The sequence below is a fragment of the Solea senegalensis genome, linkage group LG17 (genome assembly GCF_019176455.1).
Source record: "Solea senegalensis isolate Sse05_10M linkage group LG17, IFAPA_SoseM_1, whole genome shotgun sequence".
Taxonomy (NCBI): Eukaryota; Metazoa; Chordata; class Actinopteri; order Pleuronectiformes; family Soleidae; genus Solea; species Solea senegalensis.
The window spans coordinates 1,215,138-1,240,512 of NC_058037.1; the positions used below are offsets into that span (position 1 = coordinate 1,215,138).

The 25,375-nt window shown below is 39.8% G+C and overlaps 1 protein-coding gene across 1 annotated transcript; it reads left to right on the top strand.

Moving 5' to 3' along the window:
• The first annotated feature begins 6,151 nt into the window (after positions 1-6,151).
• ufl1 (UFM1-specific ligase 1) lies at positions 6,152-19,416 on the top strand. The gene is made up of 19 exons (XM_044049769.1): positions 6,152-6,350; positions 6,480-6,625; positions 7,380-7,408; positions 7,915-8,012; positions 9,251-9,365; positions 9,618-9,748; positions 10,704-10,762; positions 10,853-10,999; positions 13,797-13,972; positions 14,066-14,245; positions 14,336-14,462; positions 15,029-15,151; positions 15,382-15,502; positions 16,074-16,240; positions 16,672-16,802; positions 16,910-16,990; positions 17,085-17,170; positions 17,300-17,480; positions 18,989-19,416. The coding sequence occupies exons 1-19, from the start codon at positions 6,274-6,276 to the stop codon at positions 19,178-19,180; spliced, it is 2,367 nt and encodes a 788-aa protein (XP_043905704.1). The 5' UTR covers positions 6,152-6,273; the 3' UTR covers positions 19,181-19,416.
• The last annotated feature ends 5,959 nt before the right edge of the window (positions 19,417-25,375 follow it).

The following is a 25,375-nucleotide window of genomic DNA, read 5'->3' on the forward strand; positions in this document are numbered from 1 at the left end:
TACAGTGCACAGTAAAAAGTAACAAGTCTTGAAAATAATGTTTTGTATTTATTTGAATAAATGAAATAAAAAAAAACATTCTTTGTTTATCTTTGATTTACAGCGTTCTACCGATGCCATTTAAAGGAGAATATATATACATATACATACAGTATAATTCTTCACTTAGGAAGGACATCCACTACAGTGTCCTCTCAGTCTGCCTGGTTAAAAGATGTGATCTTTTTCTTAAGCCTTAAAATAATTCAATATGTAGGGGAATCTAAGGATCATTTTATTAAGAAATGACATTATTTTTTATCTGTCTGCTGTCTGTACTAATGTGCCTGGACACATATCTACATTGTACCTCAGAATCTTACTTAACGTGTACACTTCCTTCCTTGAATAAAGCATATGATAAAAATAATAAAAATATCATCTTCTCATTGTGTACATATGCTTTTTCATGAATTCCTGACAGAATACAGTAACCTCTAGACAATACACATGTACTGTTATGTGTCCTATTTTGACGTGATGACACACAAATATGCTTTTACACAAATAAAGTTCCTCATGGTTAAGTAAACCTATATGAATTGAATTGAATGAATAAAATATGGGTTTAAAAAACAATGTTACAGTTTAAACCTTGACTTGACTTTAAATCAGTAACACACAAATTCAGTTTATTCTTTTGTCATTCAACAGTCACATACACAGTCCTCTGCATAATATAATATAATATAAGATAAGATAAGATAAAATAATGTACAGGATGTCATGATACAAAATGATGAAGGTTTGTATTCTGTACATTTACTGTACTGAAGTTAATTCTCCACTCTGGGATTAACATACTTCATTATGGGTTTTTAATATTTTACTTCTTTATTTACTTTATATTATATACATTGTATTGTATAAATATATATGTGACTGTAATACAGCAAAATTCACTCAATTAAATATTTCTTGTTCTGCCTCTGATTTTGCTCGTAAAAAAATGACCTAATTTTCAGACTGTGATTCGCTCTTCATATCTCACCCACACACTTCACACCACATCCATAACATGCTGTACTTTAATCTCGTAATCCTCGTTACCTTGAGCGCTCGTTAAATCAGAGCTGAAAGGCAGAGAGAGAATCGTACCATACATCCTTAAGTTCCAACAATTCCACTTCCAAACTTTGTTTCTCCAGATTCCAAAACGTTGCTCGAGGCCACAGATCATAGCTTCTTCCTTAGAGAGATGCAGATTTCATCCAACAAGGCTATAGCTGCTCTATACACTGATATGAAAGCTGCTTATATAGAGAAGTTATTTCAACATGTTCGTCATCACAGTGGGCCTTTAGAGCTCACATGGCTGTGAGACATACTCACTTCTGCCAGACACAGAGGGACAGTTTTCTCATTGAGATTGGGCCTTTTTAAAAAATTAACTCGCAATTAATTACACATATAGGCCTGCAGTGAATATGCATATGACATATAATTACTGTACTTCACTCGTACCAGGTCTTTGCTGGCATGATGGAGTGCTCCGTACAATTTAGTAACCATCTGTTAACCACCAAGGGAGGGACCTCAATAGCTTTGGGTCTACTGCTACCTAGAGGTTACAACTAATCACTGCAACCAGACTTTGTCCCATTGTCTCTCTCAGCAGGATGACTGTGATAAAGATTAGCAGATGATCTGGGTGTACTATTTACTGTATATCTCTATGAGGTCCAAAAAACATTTTAAGTTTAAGACCTGGTTTTAGGGTTAGAATTGGGTTTAGGTTATGGTTACAGTAAGAGTTATGGTTAGGCACTTAGTTGATGTGCATGCATCCAGCCATCTTCTACCGCTTTATCCTCCACATGAGGGTTCGCGGGGGGGTGTTGTGCCAGTCTCAGCTGACATAGGGCAATAGATGGCATCACACCGAGGACAGTTCACCAGTCCATCACAGGGACACATACAACACCCACTCTCACTCTCCCACCTATGGTCAATTTAGAGTGTCCAATTTACCTAATCCCCATATTGCATGTTTTTGACCCAGAGAGAGTGAGAGAGAGGATCAAAAAAAAAAAACATAAACCATAGGGAGTGAGGGCATTTTGGGAAAGTGAGGACATTTTGGGAAAGTGAGGACATTTTGTTTGGTCCTTTTTGGGGGTTAAAACTATCCTTTTAAGATTTGACTAAAGTAACTCTGGTGTGTCAAAGAACAATGGCTCTTAATGGAGAAAATAGAGAAGATGGTGGACAACCTGTCATTCTTGCAACCATGGTGATAATTTACTGGCATTTTCTTCTTCCTGTTGTTGTTCTTCTTCTACTTCTTCTTCTCCTTATGTGCTCCATTAACATTGGATGTTGGAGGTCAGAACCGGGAGTGACATCAACTCCAAGTTGACCATTGTTAGCAATACTAGCCAAAAATTCCCACGTTGGGTTTGGTGAGGCTGTTGATTCGACTTGGACATTTTGACTTACAATTATGACTGGAATGCAGCATTCTTCTTCGGACTAGGTTCTTGGTGAGTTATGAGCAAACCAACTTTCAATCATGATTAAAAATATGCAAGTAGGGGTCGCTAGAGAGTCACTCCAAACCATGAGAGCGGTAAAAATGCATCATTTTATACCAGGTTTGATACACATTGAGCTCTCAAAGTTGTTGGTTTCACAGTAAATAAATCATACAAATAGTGCCGTTTAATTTGTATCTGTAGACATGTTGCTGTGCTGTTTGTGTGCGCAAAATACCATGTGAGAGAATTGTTATTCACTGGTATTGCTAACGATGGCTAGCCCAGCAAGACGTAGAAAATCGGTATTCCTGTGGCTTTGATGTCATGACACCTTTTCCTGTGACTTTGATGATGTCCCTGGACAGTGTATAAGTTCTCTGCTGTACAAAGAGGAATCCTAAAGAAGTTCCCTGCACTCTTTACAGCTGTCATCGGTGATGAACCTGTTCTTTGAACATGTCGTCCTGAAGAGGTGGAAGCTCTCTCCGTACTTCAATCAGGATCCACACGCCATGGTGGATACACATGAGGACCAGCCTGTCCTGTCCCCACAGACGTCTCCAGCTCCTGCAGAGAAGGACAAAGCTGAGGACCAGTCACCTGAGACTGAGGTTTTTCTTCAGATCCCTGAGCTCGAGTTCAAACGCCTCCTGGATGAGCACCAGATGAAGCTTCACAGCGAGGCTCAGAAGAATCATCAGCTGACCTGTGAGCTCGAGAATCTGAGGAAAGCACTGGCACGTGTGAATGAGGAGAAAGACATCCTTGTTAATGAACTGTCTGAGGTGAAGAACCTGCAGCAAAGTACTTACCTAACGGTTCAGCAACTGGAGGACACAGTCAGTGAGAACAGGGAGCAGTTGAGGGAGCGTCTGGTCAGTCAGATGGGCGAAACCTCCAGACTCAGCAACGCTTTGGCCCAGGCCCAGAAGAAAACACAGGAGGTGATGGAGAGGATGATCTATCTCGAGAACAGTGTTCATGAACTGCAGAGAAAACCAAAGAAGAAGAAGTCTGTGTGGAGAACATTCCTCCAGAAAGACTGAACTCTGAAGCCCCGACTCTGCCTCTTAGACTGTAAACAAAAATGGACATAGTCTGCAGTTTTCAAAACAAACTCCCATTGTGATTTCCGATTTGGCTGAAAAACCTGCCAGCTTTTGCAACCAGAAATTCATGAACTTCACCTGCAACCAAACACCAACTAGATGATATAAACTGACGTAGTGCTTTATCATCTCTTATTTATTCTTTCTTCCACTTTATCCTCTGCATGAGGGTCGTGGAAGAGCCGGAGCCAATCACAGCTGAAATAAGGCTTCATGACATAGTCTATCATAAGAGATGAACAATCATTCACTCTCACATTCACACTTATGGTCAATGTAGAGCAGTGGTTCTCAATTATTTTCTGTCATGCCCCCCTCAGAGGACAGAAATGTTTTCACACCCCCACATGTTTACAAGGAAGCCAGAGTACCCTGAGAGAACCCACACCCTTGCAGAACATGCAAACTGAAACAGAAAAGCCCTCGGGTGAACCTGGGATCTGAATCAGGAACCCGAACCAGGGCTCCCCTGAGGGCTGTACAGTTACTATCTCTATTCATATGGACTGCACTCTAACCCAGGTTTGTCCATGGTTTCCACGATGGGCTTCCCATGTAGGGCCCATGTTACTGAAACCATATTGTTCATTCATTCATCTTCTACCACTTTATCCTCCACATGAGGGTTGCGGGGGGCGATGGTGTCAATCTCAGCGGATGTAGGGCGAAAGGTGGGGTACAGATCGTCAGTCCATCACAGGGCCACATAGAGGCAAACAACCATTCACTCTCACACCTACAGTCAATTTAGAATGTCCAATTTGCCTAATACGCATTTTTTTGGACTGTGGGAGGAATGAAACCAGGTGAAAGAAAGGAAAGTGGGCATGGGCTTAAGGTGGGTAAACATGGGTGAGGCCACCATAGAAACCATGAACAAATCCACTTGGGACCCATATATTGTCTGTGAATATAACTCTTATGGGGTCCACATGGACATGCTGGCTGGGACAGAAAACTAAACAACTCATCTTGGACTCTAGGAAAGCATTTTAACACACTTTAGCACACCTTATAGTATGTCATGCAGGCCGCTCAGGGGGTCATAAACACAGAACAGGATATTATTGGCTGCTCTCTACCCTCACTCCAGGGCATTATATTGCAGACACTCACTACCTCTCCGCAACAAAAAAATAAACATTATCAAAGTTTTTTTCTCACCCTTGCCACCACCTGTTCCACTTTCTGTCCACAGAGAGGCGATATACTGTAGGTAAATTAAATCACTCACCACCATGCAGAAGAGTGCTGAATACAACCCAGGGACAATTAAAGAAAGTCAAACAATAAAACAGAATAATATACATGTGCAATATTGACTGAGCAATGTGGACTTTCATTTAAAATATTTTATTCATACATTTGTTTGCGTTGTATGTGGATCTGAATATGTTGTAAAGCACCTTTTTTTTTCCTTTTTTTAAAAAAAAACAAAATAAAAATAAATAAAGCCAGAATTCTGAGAAAAAACATCTGGCTTTGTTTTGTTTTTTTATTATTTTGTTTCCAAAAACTCTTGCGGCTCTAATCCTCTTCCATATAGAGGTCAATTTTGCTGTTGTGTTTGTGTTTACCAAATCAAAATGTGATATAAAACAATATAGAACATAATATAGTAGTAAAAATAATATAATAATGAAATACATGAAAAAAAGATAACATGTTTAATTAGTAGGGAATGCTGAGTCAAAATCTTGGGCCCTTCTCTGTGGTTCGTTCAAGTCTGAGAAAGTAAAATCATGTTTTTTCTATTTACGCAACGTTAGTAAATTGAGGGCTGTGGTCTCTCATGCACGGATATGGAGATGCTTATACATGCCTGTATTTCATCCCCTCTTTGCTCTTCTGTACTCCGCCGCTTACAGAATGCCACTGCTATAGGCTTCTCACTAGGTCAAATACATGTTAACTTGTTCCGTATAGTGTTTGGGTTCTTATCTTATCTTTTGGGGCTGTTGGCATTTTTCAGCTGATTTCAACAAGTAATACATGATCATGAACGGATCGTTTGCCATCTCAAAATTTATAATTTTTTTCTACTTTTTCAATATATTTAACTTTCCCTGCAGCTTACAAAGGAAATGTATTGAAAAAGTACAAAATTTGTTTTTTTTACTGTTGAATTGACATTTATGAATGTGGAATTTTGCCAACAGAATTAATACATTTATAATGAAGTTCACATTCTCATTACTTTGACTTATATTAAAGCAAAATACCACATTCTCCAACAGTGAGACAAAGTCTTTAAATATGGTCAATGACGAATCTGCTGAAGTTTTGCCAGAATGTTCTGGTGTGTAAGAAATACCAAAAGAGGTGCAAAACACGTATTGATGTCTCTTTTAATGTCTCGTTGTTTACTTCCAGTCAATGTTGTTTACAAATCGGTTCCAATAAAATATAACATTTGGAATAAATACAGTTTCTTTCTGAGAACGTTCTTCATTTTATTCTGAAGGCAGAATTTGTGTAGCCGTCATCATAGATGTTTGTCCGCTGTGGCTCGCCGTACTACGTCACTGAATGTTGACGTGTGGCTAAGTAAGCAGAGAGCTGTCTTGTTTAGCCAACGCTTCATTGCAGTGAATGGTTCACTGACACCTGACAACCGAGCGTCGGTACTGACACATAAAGTTTCAACAATGGCGGCAGACTGGGAGGAAATTCGCCGGCTTGCCGCGGACTTCCAGAGAGCACAGTTTGCTGACACAGTGCAAAGGTAACCGCAACGAGTAGCAGCTAAGCTAATGTTGGCTAAGTCCGAGTCTGTGAGTTGTGACTTGTTTCTTCTCTGTGGACAGATGTTGTTAGAAAACACTTGTGATTGTTACTGTCAAACTCTCCGCAGGCTGTCAGAGAGGAACTGTATTGAAATCATTACCAAACTGGTTCAGGATAAGAAGCTGGACGTGGTGCACACACTAGATGGGAAGGAGTACATTACACCGGCACAGATTGGCAGAGAGATCCGAGATGAGCTCTATGTCCATGGAGGTGAGTATAACGGCCGTTATTCACCTTATACAGCCCAGCTGGATTTTCTTTAAACAGGTCAAGTCTCATTGAGATTACAATCTTTTTCTCTACAGAAACCTGCTTTAGAGAGAAGCATAACTATTTTACAACTGGGGCTATGTTTAAACAATTTCCCCTTGGGGATGAATAAAGTATTTCTATTCTATTCTATTCTATTGTATATTATTTGATATCAAATATAAATCTAATCAATATTTCTGTAAGGCTGGGCAATATGACTGAGAAAGTATTCAGATATATAAGTTAATAAAAAATAATAAGTGTGTAGTCTTCATATACGAGATATGTCAGGCTATATAAAGTTCCATACATGTTGTTTCTCTTGACCCATGAAAAGTTTTCTTTTGAGATGTTTGCGTGACAATTGTAAATACACTGTAAAATAAAATACCTACTATTTGTGATTTGTATTACATGATCTTAGTAAGCAGTCATTACAGTAGCTATGTATTTGAATTGTTAATGTTAAATGAATGACATTTACTGGCGTTAGAATCTTAGAAACCTTGAAATTCATCTCTTTTCTTTTGGACCTGAAGAATTTTGAGACCAATAAATTATGTAAAATTGGTCTCTGACTTGTTGACCCCATCCAATATATATTAGCAGTAAATAATCTAATTTTATAACATGTATATGTAGAGCAATCTCAACACAGTTTATTCTGAAGTGAACATGATAACTAAATCAATCCTGTATTTTTGTTTCACAGGGCGAATCAACATTGTTGACCTGCAGCAGGTGTGTATATGTTTTTGGTTTTCAGAATGTGTTTACTCTTACTGTATGTTTTTATTTTGCCAATTAGACAGTTGGAAAATATAATATATATAATATATAAGGGCTCAGTCTGCTACATCAAAATCTATGCAAAAACCATGTGATTTTTGCATCACAGTACACAGGGGTATCCACTGCTGCCCCTAAATTAAGTTGTGTTGTTTGGTCACTTCAGTGTTTGAAATCTTCAGTTCAGATTTAACCAAGTGACACAAACTTGCCAAATGAAGCAGTTGTATACCAGCAGCTCCTGTGTCCCCACAAGGTCAAAATGCTGGTTTTCTCTATGTACTTTGCTGCCATAGATTGGACAGTTTGGGAGCTTTAGTTTCCACTCTGAAAAAAATGTTAGGGTTAGGTGAGTAATGTGATATATATCTGTGTGTGATTAGCTCTGTCCTGCACTATATGATGATAATGTAAAGCTGAGAAGCAGAATATAATCCTCACTATCTTTTTCCTTCCAGATTATCAATGTGGACTGGGCCCATGTGGAAAATAAAGCAAGTGACATAGCAAAGTCTGATAAGGGGGTTCAGCTCATACTGGGACAACTTATTGATGAGTGAGTATGATGCTTTTAGTGCACTTCTGTTGGAGAGGAATCCACCTGCTTCATCTTAAAACAGGAATTAGATTAGGGATGGGATGTATTCAAATATTCGCTCGAAAAAGTCAGTTACTCAGACAAGAAAAAGATAAAAAAATAAATGTTTTTATCAATGTTTTAGCAATTACATTACAAGCATTTCCACTTCAATGTGGCACATCTATTACCACAAGTTTGCAGCAGCAGCGAACATTTAGGAAATTTACAAGGTTTCTTGAATGTATCTCATTAGCTGCGCCTGTTAGCTCAACACCCCATGAACCCTGTATTACTTTTAGTAGCTCTCATATGCTGCAGTACTCAATCCATGAATATTTGAAAAATAATAACATATTCGAATAGCATTTTTGCTAGAAATGCCCTCCCCTAATGGATATACACCCTCATTTATTAACGTAATATTACATGTGTGAAATATTGCTTTTGAAATAACAGGTTCTTGATTAAAAGTTACAATAAATTTCTTTGAAGTAACACCATTAGTCACCTGATGTTTATTGGTCCTTGCCAGGTCAGAATTTCTAAGCTACCCTCTGAAGTATAGTATATACCTCAGAGGGTATAGAGTATATACCCTGGTATGTACAGTACCACAGTTTGAGAACCATGGCTTTATATTAAACCTGCACACAAACTGTCTTGTGTTTGTTAAGCACCAAAACACCAGAGCAGTTTCCTTGTTTGTAAAACTCTGCAATAAACCAGTGTCTGATTATTTTTCAGAAGAAGCAAATATGAGCCTACATAGCTTGTCATGTAACTTCATAAAACAATCTGCTACCTAATAGCATGTAAAGCTAAGCTGTATTCTCAGATTTACATTTCTCAGTCACATTTTTCATACAGCCATGATGATTTTTGGAGAACTAAATGATCCACAAAAAGTACGTGGTAGGGAAGGTTTTGGTGTTATTAAGCCATAGTGTAGCATAAGGCAGATCGAGTTCAGAGAGGGTGAGCACTCCTATTGGCTGTTCTTCTAACCCTACTCTGCATACAGATGACTTTGGTGAATAGGTTGCTCTCCAGCACCACTTCCTAAGCTGCAAAGAAACCTAAAAAGAAAGTTGGACAATAAACAGTAACTTGCACAACAATCTTACAAACCAGGTTTTAAAAAGACAAATTCCTTCAGAGGAAACAAACCTGTTAAGTAAGGGGGCAGGGCTTTGATCAGCGCTTGTCATCCGCAGCTCGTACCTGGACCGTTTAGCTGAGGAGGTGAACGACAAACTGCAGGCGGCTGGTCTGATCAGCATCGCTGAGCTGTGCAAAAGCTACGACCTCCCAGGAGATTTCCTAACAGAGGTGAGACACGTCACCTTTACAACACAGAGTCCGTAATCTCATGTCTGTATTCAAATCGTGGATGAATTTCTCTCTGCTGGTAATCTTAGCCTCTTTATGCTGTATACATTATACAGTAGGGTCAAAATGTCTGACATCACTTTGCTCGAACACCTTTGCATGTCATTGTAATTTACACTGCATATGTATTGTATACATACATGGTTTTAATCATTTATGGCTACACTTTACTGGTTGTGTTTTCGATATCAGGAGCTTTCAAAGCGTCTGGGGAAATTAATCCAGGGAGAAATGGACCAGTACAACAGAGGAGTTATATTTACACCAGCTTTTGTCGCACGGCATAAAGCCAGAATACGAGGGCTCTTCAGTGCCATCACAAGGTAAACAGTGTAAATATAATCCCCATACACACTTTTATTTGCAAGCTTTTCATACTAGTCATGTTCTGATTTGATAACCATGCTCTTTTTATTTTCATGCCACAGTACAACGCTACCTATTATTAACACTTATAAGTCCTTTGGTTTTTTTATATGCTGTTTTTAGGGATGAGATGATCCGATGCTACTTTGTCTGTATCAATGAAATACAAAATCAGTGCATCAGCTATCAAAAAAGAATATAATGCGATGTGTGATTTAAACTCTGGAACTTTCAAGCTATTTTAAAGACATCATTCTTCAACTGTGTAACAAATATTGTTCTACCATGAAGAAGAAATAAACGGCACACTACATGACGCAACGAAAATGCTGTGTTAGATTTTTAATTAACATTAAACAGTCTGTGCATAGTGAAGCATGCAATATACTGTATATAGGATTTTTGGATTGTAACAAATTTTACATTTTTATCTATCCATGCCCCATATCCGATCCAGTGATTTTGACCAATACTGATACTGTGTCGAATCAGCATTATATCCATAGATAACTCTTCTGTTTTTGATTATTCTATGTTCTGGATCAGTTAAAAACCTTATTTATAACTTGTCTGACACTGCAGTAGTCATGTCAACTCTGAGGACTCATTTGGTAATCGATGAATTGGTATTATGGTTTTGATAAGTGTGAATATTTTATGGTTTCTTTGCTCCATATAGCAAAGAAATCATTAAAACTGAATTATTTTGCTTTGTTGACAAAATAAGACATTTGAAAGCATCATTGTTTCCAGGCTCAGGAATCAACAATTGACCTTTTCTGACATTTAATAGACCAAACAACTAATCAATTAATCGACAGTTTAGAAAAGAATCAAAGTTGCAGCCATAGTTGAAACACCTTGTTTAAACTGGTTTAAATGTTTATGTCAAATGTGCTTGTTTCTGTGTAGGCCAACACCTGTCAGCAGCATGATCGGAACATTTGGATTTCAAGAGCATCTTCTCTACTGTAAGAAGAGATTTGTTCGTGTTTATGTTTTATTTATTCATTGTTCCACAGTGTTTTTACTTTAATGTTGTTGTTTTGTTTATTTGCCAGCTGTTCTGGAGGAGTTGGTGAACACTGGACGTCTAAAGGGAAGCATCGTCGGAGGTCGTCAGGACAAAGCTGTGTACATCCCCGACATTTACGCCAAAACGCAGAATGCCTGGGTTGACTCTTTCATCCAGCAGAATGGATATTTAGGTATGTTGACGAGAGCTCTTACCTTTTATTTTTATTTTAAATAAGATAGTTTTTTGAATTGGATGGGATGTAAAGTGCAAATTAGCAGAGATAATAACGTTTTAGAGATGCAAGCCTACAGTACACAAGGGAGACTCCTCTCTGCAGATAGCGCCCCCTAGCTTTGAAGTGACACAATATCCTCCAAAGTCTGCTAATAATCATACTAATACTCTCTGTAAGCTGGCTCATAATTATCTGTTTGTGCCAGAGACATCTGTGTGCATGTTCTCATCTGTGGGTAGTATTATAAATAAAAAGAGAGCCACACTTGATCCCGATCAGGTTGTATTGTTGGCAAATAATATCAGTAGTGAAGCTTGACCCTGTACCATTATTACATTTTAGTTAAAAGCTGTTTGAGCCTCCTCCTGTTGTCTGTGATTTTCAGTCCAGGGGGTGTTTATTCCATCCTTTTTTGCCCCCAGAGTTCTGTAAGTTAAAAATACTCTTAACGCTAGCAGCACTGTTAAGGTATAGCAACAATTATTGACTGTGGTAATGATCACTGTGGTAAAGATGCTTATTATAGCACAGCACTGGCTGTATAGGAGGTTTTTAGCACCACTTTGGCTAAGATTTGGAAAATAAGTAAGTCTCTACACTGTAAATTCAGGTTTTCACAACTTTATATATTTAAAATATTGGTATTTCCTGAAATGTTCTGGTTTTCAGCCATTTGGCTCTCCACTTTTCCTTCCACTCCTCTCACTTCACAAAGAAAACTGTATATTCTCTATGCATAGTGTATCACAGTATATCTTATTATCATCCCTGTTATAGGACATGTAACTTATCACCACATTTGTGCTTGAATTACGTTATTGTTTTGCACAAATGAATTAAAATTGCAGAGTAGGTAAACTTCAGAATGAAGCAACAGTGGCAAAAAACAGCAGTCTTTAAATCAAGTTGTCATTTTTCTGTAAACACTATACTATACTTACACTATACTGAAAGCAAGTCTTTCATTCTCTGCACTCGGTTGTATCCTCATAGTAGCAACTTTAAGCCAATCTAAGTCTGTTTTTACCTGTGTGTATATTAACAGTTGCACCAGCTGTCACTTTGATGCCCTATGTTACAATGCAGTGTGGGTAGTGACTCAAGATGTGTCACTTATGTAAATCAAAACAAACGTATTAAAACACCAAAATCACAAAAAGACACATTTGGACTTAGTAAACAAGGCTGTAGTGGATGAATAACTCCTGGCTGTTGTAAAATAAAGTCTTAAATTTTATTTATGGGCTTTTTGTGCAGGGAGTGAGCATGTGACAACGTGATACAAACTTTAATTTCCTGTCGGCAACCTCAACCACACTTTTAAACGTTTATTTTGATCTGTGCAATATTTCATCTGAAAGTTTAACGGCTCCTTATAAAACAAAAGCAGGTCAAGTTCAGTCGATTTACCTGCAAGTTTAAGAGACGTCGTCCCCTGGCGGTGTGGTTACTCTCACTCTGCGTAAATTAGATTCAAATGCACTCAATTCAGGTATTTGCACCCTTTTAATGAAAAAGTTGAGGAACATAAATTGAGATGCTGACATGTTTGTTTCTCCGCAGCCGATTTGAGGCTTTGATTTAATCTTCAGTGAAATGAAATTGACTTCAGTCTCAGTCTCAGTGGGTTAATGCATTCACAGTTCCACAAACAATAAATACGTTATATGATTTAGAGAAGTGGCACAGTGTAGAATCATACACGTACTGTATATTGCACACATTGGGGTACAGCTGCGTCTTGCATAAACATAGTTTTCCTGAGCTGTTATTGCACCAATGAAAGCATTTTGTTTTCCATCATTTCAGCACATGCTGTCAATAACCATTAGCGCGACATTAAAAGGGGGTAACATTATCAACAAAAAGGTCACTGATTGCATTGGTATTTTCCATTGAATCTGCAAACACAGCCGTGGTTCAGCTCCGGTAAACACTAAAAGCTCCTGCTTGTTTCCAGGGGGAAGTGATAGTGCTGCTAATTTCATGTTATTCATAGCTTTCATATTTGCTGCTGTTTGACGGAGGCTGCGGAGCTGCAGCTACTGAGCTGATGGCGAGCTCCACTTTGAAAATGTAATTTAATTTCACTGTTTGGAAGCAGTAAGTAAGTAGTGCTGAACATTATATAATAATGTCCTAAACATTATCACTCTGTACCGCAGTGAAACAAACACTAGAGTCGCCACAATAGTGTTGTATTCTATAATGAAATGAGTGACTCATCACAAAGTGAGAGTCTGAGAACTGTGGGAATAAAGTGAAAGCACAATGAGGTTGGACAACTTATAATACACCAACAGTAAACTTGGCTGGGTAAGATGCCGAAATATCAGATAATGAAAGATTATTTATTTATTTTCCTTTATTTAACCTCACTTAGTTTTGGTTTTGTCTTGCTCTTGTGTATCCTTTATTTATTGGCTCAACTGTCTTTGGCTTGTTGAGCGATATATCCGTCGCTTTACTTGATATTGCTTTTGTTTCTCTTCCAAACACAATGTCAAAATCTGCACTGCACACTAAGGTTACAATGATCGATCGATTACTAAATGAATTAGAAAATATTTTTGATAATCGATCAATCGAGTGTTTGTTTAATAATTAAAATAAGCTTCTTAATGTGAATAATTTCCTGGTTTATTTCCTCCACATAACAAGGAAACCCTTAATACTGACTCGACAATATTAAGATATTTGAGAACGTCAGCTGTGAAGTTTGTGTTTATGGTCATTTGTCGACTTCCTGCAGAGTTTGATGCGTTGGTCAGGCTGGGGATCCCTGACCCGTCCAGCTACATCAAGAAACGCTACAAATCCAACAAGCTGCTGTTCCTCAGGGCGGCCTGCGTGGGTCAAACTCTGGTCGACCAGGTGGAGGCGTCGGTGGAGGAAGCTGTCAACTCTGCCACATGGAGTGACATACAGGTACTCACTCACACACACACAAATTCATGACATTGTCATTTTAAATGAAATGAGTGGTTTCTGAAGTCTTTCACTCTCACTGTGACTCTGTAGCCAATTCTGCCCAGTTGCCTGTCCATGGAGGATGTCGGGATTTTGATCAACCAGGCCATGAGGAACACAGACATCCAGTCCTCTGCCAGAGTGCTGGGAGGCACCGTGGTCGTCAGTGAGAAGTTCATCAGCAACTGCCTCTCCCTGTTTGATGACGCCATGCAGCAGAAAGCTCAGAAGGTCTTTCATCTTTGCGTGTCCACAGAGAATAACACATTTTTTCTCCTGCTTCACACAGCGTCTGAACCGTCTCTGTTTCTCCGCCTGCAGGAAGTCAAGAACAACCCAGTGTTTGTGATCACTGAAGATGATTTGAAGCAGGTGTCCATGCTGACTGAGAGCTCAGCGCCTTCTAAAAAGGAAAAGAAAGAAGCTGAGCGCAGGAAGAAAGCAACAGGTTTGTGTATAAAGATGGAGAAGTGTAATTGTGTGAGGTTCTGACAAACAGGAACCAGCACTGATAACATGGAGGCACTGATAACATGGCTGCCAGTTGGGACGTAAGTCACCAAATAAAACATACGCCTGCTGAAGTTTGTGCTATCTTAAGAATGTATTTCCTGCGTTATTTCATCATTAAAAAGAAGGAAAATAAGGTTCATAAACCTCATGCTCTCCTGTGCCAAAGTCCATTAAAAAAAATCAGTTTTGGCCTACTAAGTTAGTGTCACTTGTGTGAAGCCAAACTACGGACTTCAAACAATAGAAGTCACAAAATAACACATTTGAAAGTAATGGTAGAGGCAGGTAGTGTTCTAATAAAGCATCTGAAAAGCCTCTTAAGATATCATAGAATTCAGCTGAGTCTTGTCCCTGTGTCGTCACTTGCAGCCATGATTTCAGTGACGGTGTGTGTCCAAGTCTCAGGCTGGTTCTGCCTCGGTGAAACCACCACACCTCACACCAAACAGACGTGTGATTGATCTCAGATTATTGATCATCTGTGAACTGTCTGTCCCTCAGAGGGCAGCGGCAGCGTCAAATCAGGCGGCGGAGGCAACGCCAGGGAGATCCGGATCCGTAAAACTAAGAAGAAAGGAAGGCGAGACGAGGACAGCGATGAGGAGAACGGACCTTCACAGCAAAGTACAGTGAGGGCCACAGAGCCATTTCATCTTCAGCGAGACGTAATGTCTCTACACGCACATTAAGTCTGCTCAGTGAGGCGCTTTACTGTAACAAGAGCGTAATGGCTGCTTGGCTACAAATCTCTCCCCTGGGTTGTTAACTTTCTTTTTTCTTTTTTTTTATCATGAAGACAAAGTTAAATGTAGTTTCCCTGTGAGACTAATTAGCTTGTGTTACCTTTTGCCAAGATCGCAGCAAACACACCGAAGCGCCCTTTATGGCCCAGGAGGAGATTGTGGCTGTTTTAGAGAAGAGAGTGAGCGACTGCCCTGAAGAAATCCTCTCTGAGCTGGCCGACCACTTAGTAAGGTACATGCATCCACTGGGTTTTTTTTAATGTTCATGTTTATAGGTGTCAAAAAAATAGTTCAATGTAAAAAACTGTTGTCATAACCCGTTTAGTTTCAAAGAGCTGTGCCCTTACAGCTCCGTTGAAAACAAAGACCTCAGTTTTGAAACAACTTTATAGCAGAACTTTGCAAGTCTGGTCACTCTTTCACCTTTTTCTCTCTGGAGCTCCGCCTACACTTCTCACTGTTGTAAAAACTCACTGCTGACTCTCCCCTCTCCCTTCACCTCTCCGGCGAACATAAGCCGTGGAGCCATCCATGTCCATGCCGGTCGGCATCCGTTTTGCATGCTTCTGTGTTTTTTAAATCTCACAGTTAGAAAAAAGCCGGTCAGATGTTCTTTTTGGGGGTTTTATTCGCCAGCTCTGTCACGATGAACGTCTAAAATGACACTATCACTGCCTCGGTCTTATAGCTGGTACTTTGCTGGAAGTGTGTAGCGCTGTGAAGATCTTGCAAGACAGGGTAAGGGTAGTAGGGTCTGGAATGGACAGATTGTGCAAACTTCATGACACCTCATGTCTCTGTAGGCCTCTGACCAAAGCCTATCAGGAGGTGCTGCGCACAGTCTTCATGTCCTCCACCAGCTCCTCATCAGGAGCCAACAAGAAGAAGAGCATGAAGGATCTACAGGAGGAGATCACCAACTTCTACAACAACATCCGACTCTTTGACAAGGGAACCAAGCTCTTCTCTGGTGAACGCTCTTTCAGACACACACACTATTATTAGTTGTATTATCGCTCCTTTTTTCTTGATTGATTAAAACACAGAAGATTTTAACCCTTAACAAGAGGTTGACCTAATGAAACCTACACCAGCTTAAGTTAACAGTAACAGCACGTAATTGAAGGTTTTTCCGCACCAAACTCCATAGAGAAAATCAGCAATTTTAGATCACATTACACAGGAGCTGATCCACTTCAGCCTCCGTCAGCTGGGATTTACCTAAGCTTTAACGCTAACTTATCGAACAAGGTGACAGGAGAATAGTAGCTTTCACGGCATCACTGTGGTCTTAAAATGAGCGATTTACAAAGTCAAACAACCTTCAGTCTCTCACATTTGTCTTCTTTTACCAAAGTCATATCTTGGTTTGTAAACAACATACATGTTTAATCCCTGCAGATGAAACCCAGGTGCACATTGCCAAGCACGTCCTGAAGACTGTGTGCACAGATGTCGCCAACATTCTGGTTAACTTCCTGGCTGGTGACCTGATGATGTCTGTGGAGAATCCCAGCTCCATCACCAACGAGGTCAGGAAACGCTGCTGCTGCTGCTGATGATGATGATTCATTCATGTTCCTCCTCCTCTTTGTTTGGGGTGAAATCTAAAGATAAGATGTGTCATGTGTTGCCTCAGATCAGAGTGAAGATTTTGGGCAAACTGTCGGAGGAGACCAAAGGTCCACTCATGAAGCTGCACAACTGCCTGAATGGCAAAGTAAGTCTGTGTTGTTTCACTGTCGGGTTCATTGTCACACGCTGCTTCTGTTGAAGGAGGAAAAAACACACTCTCCATCTTTTCTTCTCTGCAGTCCATCGAAGACTTTGTGACCAACATTGAGATCTGTGCCGAGGTGTGTGGATTCATGCTGAAGAAGGGAGACAAGAAGAAGGAGAGGTAGTAAAAATGACATCCAATAGGAAAGAACGTTAACAGTGATGGTCTTCAAAAGATTTAATCACAGAATCACAGAATGTACTGTCCATCATGGGCTCCTTTACTTACCGACTGTTTCGTTGTTGGCAGACAAGTCCTGTTCCAGCACCGTCAGGCTCTCATCGAGCAGCTGAAGCAGACCGAGGACGCGGCTCTGGTTCTGCACCTGACCAGTGTGCTGCTGTTCCAGACCAGCACCAACTGTATGCTGCACGCTCCGGGACGCTGCGTGCCTCAGATCATCGGCACGCTCACGGGGCGAATATCCACGGTACGTCCCGCGGAGACTTGACCTATGACATCACAGTGATTTTGTAACATATTGGTTTTAATGCTTAAAATAGCCAATAATATGATCAGTGAACCAATCAGATGCAAAAACAAACTGAAGAAGCTCATAAATAATGAGTCGTGGATAAATGTCTTTTTGGTCTAATGAAATAAATCAAATCTGAATCCACTTATAATTTCTTCAGTCAGGTCAAAGTAAAAGTTCTCCACAATTTCAGTTCCCTGAATCATACTTTAAACAAGGCTTTTATTGTGAAGTATTTGCAGGATCAACGCGTGTGCAGCTTCACACTAAACAAGTATGGTATATCGTTGATTACAGAGGAAAACCATGAATAAAACAGGGCAGCAGCTCCTTGTGTGAACACCAGAGGGAGACACACTCCAGCAAGAGATGAGGAGGAAGGACAAAATAGACTTAGAGAAAAGTAACTTCACATGGTTTCATCAGAGAAGAGGAAAGAGATTTTAGTAAAATACAAAAATGTGATGTTAAAAGTGTTGCTTTGTTGGACTGTTTTATTTTTCCAAAAACTAAATCAACTGATTTAAAAACAATCTACACACGGATTCTGATACTCATATTTAAATATACAGCTTATTAGACCAAATCCACGTATTAGTCTTAAAGAACTCTTCCCTGTCTGGACCGCTCTGGTATTTTAAGTTACTACTCCCTACTTAGGGTTTTTGAACCTTTAGTACAGGGTTTTTGAACGTTGTGAACCCCTTCAGAACCTCCATGAGGCCCGGCTCATACTTTGATTGGTGTTTTTCAAACCTGAAAATGATGTTTTCAAATTATAAATTCAAATGTTACTGATTTCTTTTGTTTTGTGGTGCAAAGAACCCAGAAAACACACATTAAATAGATGAAAAATCTCATATTTTGTTTTGTTATTAAAAGAAAAAACAGGGGACTTAATATCTAAATAGTTGATGATGAATTTAATAAATTAATGAATTAATAAGCAGAACACCATCTGTGCATACTCCCTTCCTCTTTCCAGTCCAGTTGGTGGCGCTCTCTTCTTGAGTTCACGGAATACAAGGGAACATAAACACAGGCAAACTTCTTTTTAGCTCACATCTGTTGCAGTTTGGGGGGTATTGTGACTTTTGTAGAGTTATTCCTCATCATCTAATATTGAAAATAACACACTTAATTGCAAAACAAGCAGTTTAAAGCTTGTGCAAGTTGTGAAAATGGTCACTTGATTTGAGCAAACAAGCAGCTGCAGGTGTGTGTCTGTGTTTATCTCTCACATAATGGCTGATTTTATTAGTTTGTGTCTCATTGTTGCTCTGAGGAGCAAACGTTGGCACCATTTCACATTTATTCATATTGTTTATGTTACTCTTTGGACTCGGCAGCTGTTGCTAATCTCCATCTGTTACAACAGAGCATCTGCTCAATCGTGTGTTTGTTGTTGTTGTTGTTGTTGTTTTACCGTTTGCTTATGTTGCGTCATCGTGTCGCCGCCGCAGGAGCAGCAGCAGCTGCTGTCGTCCTACCAGAGCCTGGTGGTGAAGCAGCTGGTGAGCCAGAGTCAGGGCAGGAAGGAGGAGGAGGAGGAGGAGGAGGACGCCCGCAGCGTCCGCACACAGCTCCTGACCCTGATGCCTCAGGTGAAGGCGTTGGTTCTGTCCCAGAGGAAGGCGTCCATCAACGAGGACTAAACATTTCAAAGATGAGACGAGCGAATAATGTTTTTATGGTCTTAAATGTCGGGATGAGTCCTTTAAAGATCGGTCTTTGATACTGCATTTTTTTGTGATTTATCCACGTGGACATAATCCTAAATTATTGAACTTAATCCCTGTGTGGGATGTGTCGCTGCAAAAGCCTAATTAACACGAATGAACGTCCTCAATGAGGTTGTGATTTTCCTGCCTTCATTAAAACTTCACACACATGTGCAGTCCCCTCCATTCATTCATTCATTCATTTATTCATTCACTGTCAAATTATAATGCTGACTCATGTCTCTGAACATGAGACATGTGGGGGGGGTAGCTCAGTGGTTAAGACCGGTACCCTGTGTGCAAAAGGTCGCAAGTTCAACTCCACCCCTGGCAGGTTGTGCTTAATTCCCTTGTCACTTTGGATAAAAGCGTCTGCTAAATGACATGTAATGTAATGTAACATGGAAGTTTAGTCTGAGCTATAATTCTGATACAGCTTCCATTTTAAACTCCACAACATGCATAACAAAAAAAAGTAATCATTCTTTTACTACAACAATAATAATAGTAATAATTTAATAAAGTCAAATTACAGGATCACGCTTTAATTTATGACCGCATGTAGGATCTGGCTCCCTCTAATGGCAACTCTTGACACTTAGTTTACTGCTGTGTTTATATTTCAATGTGCAACTCGCCTTTTGGACACTAGAGGGCAACAAAAGCCCACTGAGTAATACTGAGTGTGTGTGTATCCAGAATGAGATGCTGTCTGACCTTTGCTTACATGTGAATGTGACGTATGACTCGAGACTGTAGCAGAACATTTACAAAACATGGGGATAAAACTTCGCTGATCTGACAAAGAAAGGTTCAATTTAACAACTACTGCTGCTGCAGTTTATCAAAAGTGCCTTTAGATATGTAATACCTAGATTAGATTTCTGTATGCACAGCAGTAGGAACCAGTTTAAAGACCAAACAGACCCATAATACAACAATCACAGTCTAAAACACAATCACATTGTGAACACGATGTCCTCCTCTGACATGTGACCGCGCTGTGTGGAGGCAGACACAACGTCTGCATCCTGGCAGCAGAGGAGGATGCCGAGGAGGATGTACATGCGTGAGGTCATCATACACACAAGCACATGCTCCACGTCACCATGGAAATGGACATCTCTTCACGGAGGCCGGATTCTTCTTCTTTTTCTCCGCTGTCTGTTTGCCTCTGAAGCCTCCGTGCTTTGGCAAATGAGATGTCAAAAGAGGGATTTGGTTCTAAAATCAGAGCCTCCTACTCTCAATATACTGTATGATTCATACTGACACAGAATATCAATGCAAAAGTGAATAAATCCCTGCAGAATTCACAGAAAATAGATTCATCTTTTTTTTTTTTTTTTTGGTTCCAAAATAGTACATGCAGCAGGTGTTAAGATGACATTTAAAGCTGCAGTGTGTGATTTTTCTATGGGTCCAGTGTGTAAAATGGAGGTAAAATAATGTTTCATGTGACAGAAACTTCATAAAGATAAAATAAATGTATGTAATTATGTTTTACAATAACCTGATTGTTTTTCATTACATCAGGATTAGCCACAGAGGCAGCCATTTTGGACCCAACATTAAGAATAATACCAAAATAACCTGCCCCAGCCTTTCTATTCTTTGGCACACTTCCCTTGGAGTACCAGAGGTAAATGGTACACTACCGTCTGGCTGGCTCCGCCCACGACAGAAAAGCATCCACTGCAACCAGTGTTTCTTCAGCACCTGCAGACGACACCAAAACCCACAAACTGAGCAGGTAAAAAAAGAGCTGCTGGTCATCAAGACTAGAAAAGCACGATATAAATACAAACCATTTTCCATTTCCTATCTACCCTTAGGTGGAAAACATGCAAATGTGTTCCTCTGTTTGTTTTAATTCACTCTTATTAGTACTCTCTCCACAAGGTTCTTCTCTTGTATCCCTGTCCCCGCTCTTTTAACCCTCACAGTCGCCTACCCCAGCTTTAATTGCAGTGTGTCATGTAAATGTCTCCTCTCGTCATTAGCGAGAGCAGTCACTCTCCCACAGGGAGCTCATTCAGTCAATATAATGCATGTTTATCCAGTCCATGAATCATGTTGTTGATGTAAAAGCCTAAAAGCACTCACAAAGTCAACCTTTGTACGCCGTGTAATAATTACTGTCGGGACACTGTGTGACTCCGGCTCACACCACAGTGCGTAGCAACGAGTCGTGTTAGCTTTTGCTAAATTACAGTCACACGTACGTTAGTCGCACATGTTCCCTCTTACCTTTGAGTTCTCGTGACGTGATGTGAGTGTTGCACAACTGTCACTGTGGGCAACATGACACTGATTCTGTCTGCACTGATATATAGTGTGTATATGTATATATATATTTATGTGTACACATATGTAGGATTATTTTTATTTTTCCTTGTGTTTCCACAGCCATGTCTCTCCACATCATCATCACGTGTTTAGTTTCTGCTGTTGTTGGCCCCTTAAATCCATCAGGGTCCATGACACTGGCTGACACTCGTAATAATGCTAGAATGTTATGAGCGGCAAACATAACCCACGAGTGCCTTTGTCTTCTCTTATTTCCTTTGGCGACCATCACTTCCACCATCACCACGTGTCCTCCTGAGACATCTGCAAGTTCCTGTTGCTTAGTAATAGCCTTCAGTGCTATGATTAAAGTGAGCTTCAAAGCCGTGGCTACGCTCATTAATCACTGCTGGCTGCATAATGAATCCCAGGGAGGCGGCTGATTAGGAACACCATCTTTTATAATAATCACAAGTCTGAAGCAAATCAAACCCGACTCGTCTAACTGCAAGCATCTGCACCTGACCGGCTGTGATGGCTCACTGAGGTCACTCTGCTGAGCCAAACAACTGCTGCCGACCTTTTCACCGTGTGATGCACAAACCTCATTTGCTCCACTTTCATGTCTCACGGTCCACACAGATTATGTGGTTTTTGATGTGTCCTCCACGCTGACATGAAGGTGTGCAGGTTCACGCTGGGACGTCCTTTCAAATGAATTCTTGACTTTCAGTCGTTTTCATTGCATGTGCAACATGACAGCAGGTGAACATGAGGAAGCTGCGTCAGCATGTGTGGATTATTCCTTCATTCATCTTCTGCCGCTTTATTCCTCCACATGAGGGTCACTGGGGGGCGCTGATGAGGACAGGTGAATGATGAGTATTATAAAGTGTATAATGTGTTGTTGTTTCTTACTACAACACAAAATAATTGTATCTGGATTATATTTAGTTTAACCTTTTCTTTTTAAAACCTAATCCTAAAACTCCCTTGCTTTGATAGAGGGAAGGTCAGGACATGGGGTGGAGGGAAAAAAACTTTTATTTTATTTTATTTCTATTGTCTCATAATAAAATCAAAATGCTGCTTTTATTATGAGCATGAATATGAATGAAAGTGATAAAACAGTGGTTGTCAGGGACAAAGCAGCTGCATTTCACACTGTTGCTTCCAGTGTGGGTTATTATTATGAGTGGCAGTGCTGCTGAAATCATGGTATGTGTGTGTGTGTGTGTGTGTGTGTGTGTGTGTGTGTGTGTGTGTGGAGGAGGAGTGATGCACAAATGCGCCGAGGGCGTATGTCGTCCGCTCCAGAGCATTCGGCTGAGAAGATGACAGGAAGTGAAGTCCCTGAGTGGAAAGAGGAGATGCACGAGACGCTTTGGGAGGAACTAATTAACACAGAGCTTGCACCGAGACATCACACACACAAACCAAATGCCTCACAGTATGTTGTTAAATGATCACTCATTTGTACAGTAGGGCTGCAAGAATGAATGGATGAATTGATCTTTCTAGTCATGTGATGACATGTTGATTTACTTTACTAAATAAACAGTTTGTATTTATATGGAGCTTTTCTAGTCTTGATGATCTTCTAAACCAGAAGGCAGCACAGGTTCTGGTCCAAGCTCTTGTCATCTCACGCTTGGATTACTGCAACTCCCTCCTGGTTCGTCTCCCTGCGTGTGCCATACGACCTCTGCAACTCATCCAGAATGCAGCAGCTCGACTGGTCTTCAACTTACCAAAGTTCTCCCACACTACACCGCTCCTCCACTCCCTTCACTGGCTTCCTGTAGCTGCTCGCATCCACTTCAAGACTCTTGTGCTTGCATTCCATAATACAAATGGATCCGGTCCAGTCTCCATCCAGGACATGATCAAAACCTACACCCCAGCCGTTTTTGGACGACATACTATACTATGACTTTTTTGACTGATTTTTGACGACATACTATACTGTGACTTTTTTGACTGATTTTGGACGACACACTATACTATGACTTTTTTGACTGATTTTGGACGACATACTAAACTATGAAAAGTCATAGTATAGTGTGTAGTCCAAAATCAGTCCAAAAAGTCATAGTATAGTATGTTGTCCAAAATCAGTCCAAAAAGTCATAGTATAGTATGTCGTCCAAAATCAGTCAAAAAAGTCATAGTATAGTATGTCTTCAAAAATCAGTCCAAAAAAGTCATAGTATAGCATGTCATCCAAAATCACCTAAAAAAGTCATGGTATAGTATGTCGTCCAAAATCAGTCCAAAAAGTCATACTATAGTATGTTGTCCAAAATCAGTCCAAAAAGTCATAGTATAGTATGTTGTCCAAAATCAGTCAAAAAAAGTCATAGTATAGCATGTCGTCCAAAATTTGAAAAAAAATGTGATAGTATAGTATGTCGTCCAAAATGAGTCAAAAAAGTCATACCGGCGTTGTCCAAAATCACAAAAGTCATAGTATAGTATGTCGTCCAAAATCAGTCCAAAAAGTCATAGTTTAGTATGTCGTCCAAAATCTGTCAAAAAAGGCATAGTATAGTATATGTTCAAAAGTCGAAGTTCAGTCGACTCCCAGCATTCACCGTAAGTTCGACTACACTTAAAACCGTTTTTTTCGTTGTCCCAACATTATCTTATGCTTCCCTTCCCGATCACAGGTCGTCTTCTTCTTCTTGCCTTGTCCAGTCACAGGTCACTTCCGGGTCACGTAACTTGCATTTATCAAAAGTGTTGGGTTTTTTTCCATTGTTCATTTCAGCACAAAATCGGAAATTGGAAAAACAAGTTGTTTTCCGTTTTTTCAATTTGATTTTGTAAACGAATATTGAGAAAACAAGCCGTTTTTTATTTCTGGTTTTATTTTGAAAAACAAATGAACAAATGATACACGGATTTGCTGCCCCAAGTGTGTGCCAAATGTGGATTCATCCACCACTGAAAATAGTCCCAGATTTTTAAAAATCAGATGGTTGTATAAATGAAGCAAGAGTGGTTGTATGTGTATAGTTCATTTCCTAATCTTCACATACAAATGATATTCATTCATCGATGGAACAATAGTTTGTTCATCCCCTTCTGAAAATAATCAGAAACATACTATTTCTCATGCTTGGTTGACATTTATGATGTTCCCATCTGTTGAAATTACAAAGAAAATGAAATTAAAAAGAAAATTATAGAGGCTGTTGCAGAAGATTTACACATCTTATTGTTAAGGATTCCTTTAGCGTAAATTGTCAACATGCTGGAATATCAGAGAGCAGTGGTGTCCTCCATACAAGCTAGGTTTATATTTGATATGTTTGTGTTGATTTACCTTTTTTACTGTTCAATTATTTACTTCAAATAACATGCTGATAAAGTTGTTTTTTTTCTGTTAAGGCTGCTGTTTAAACATGGCGGCACAAAATGGCAGACTCTTTGCTTTGAGACACTGGGGGTGTGTCTACTGGAGGAGTCAAACACATACATAGGGACACAAATATTTGGACGCCTGACCCTTAAACCGGCAGGGACTGTAATGACTGTAATTCAAATCCACATACAGTACTTTAATATGGTCCCCCGTTTGCAGCTTGCACTTCTTGGAAGACATTCTATGTGAATTTGTGTCCATTAATTCTGTCGAGAATTCATGAGGTCAGGGACTGATGTGGGACGAGAAGACCTGGCTCATAATCTCTGTTCCACTTCATCTCAAAGGTGCTTGATGGGGTTGAGGTCAGGGCTCTGTGTAGGTCCGTCTTCATAGTCCTTGCTTTGTGCACTGGGTCACAGTCATTTTGGAATAGAAAAACAATGGCAGTCATGTAGGAGCGGGTTCAATTA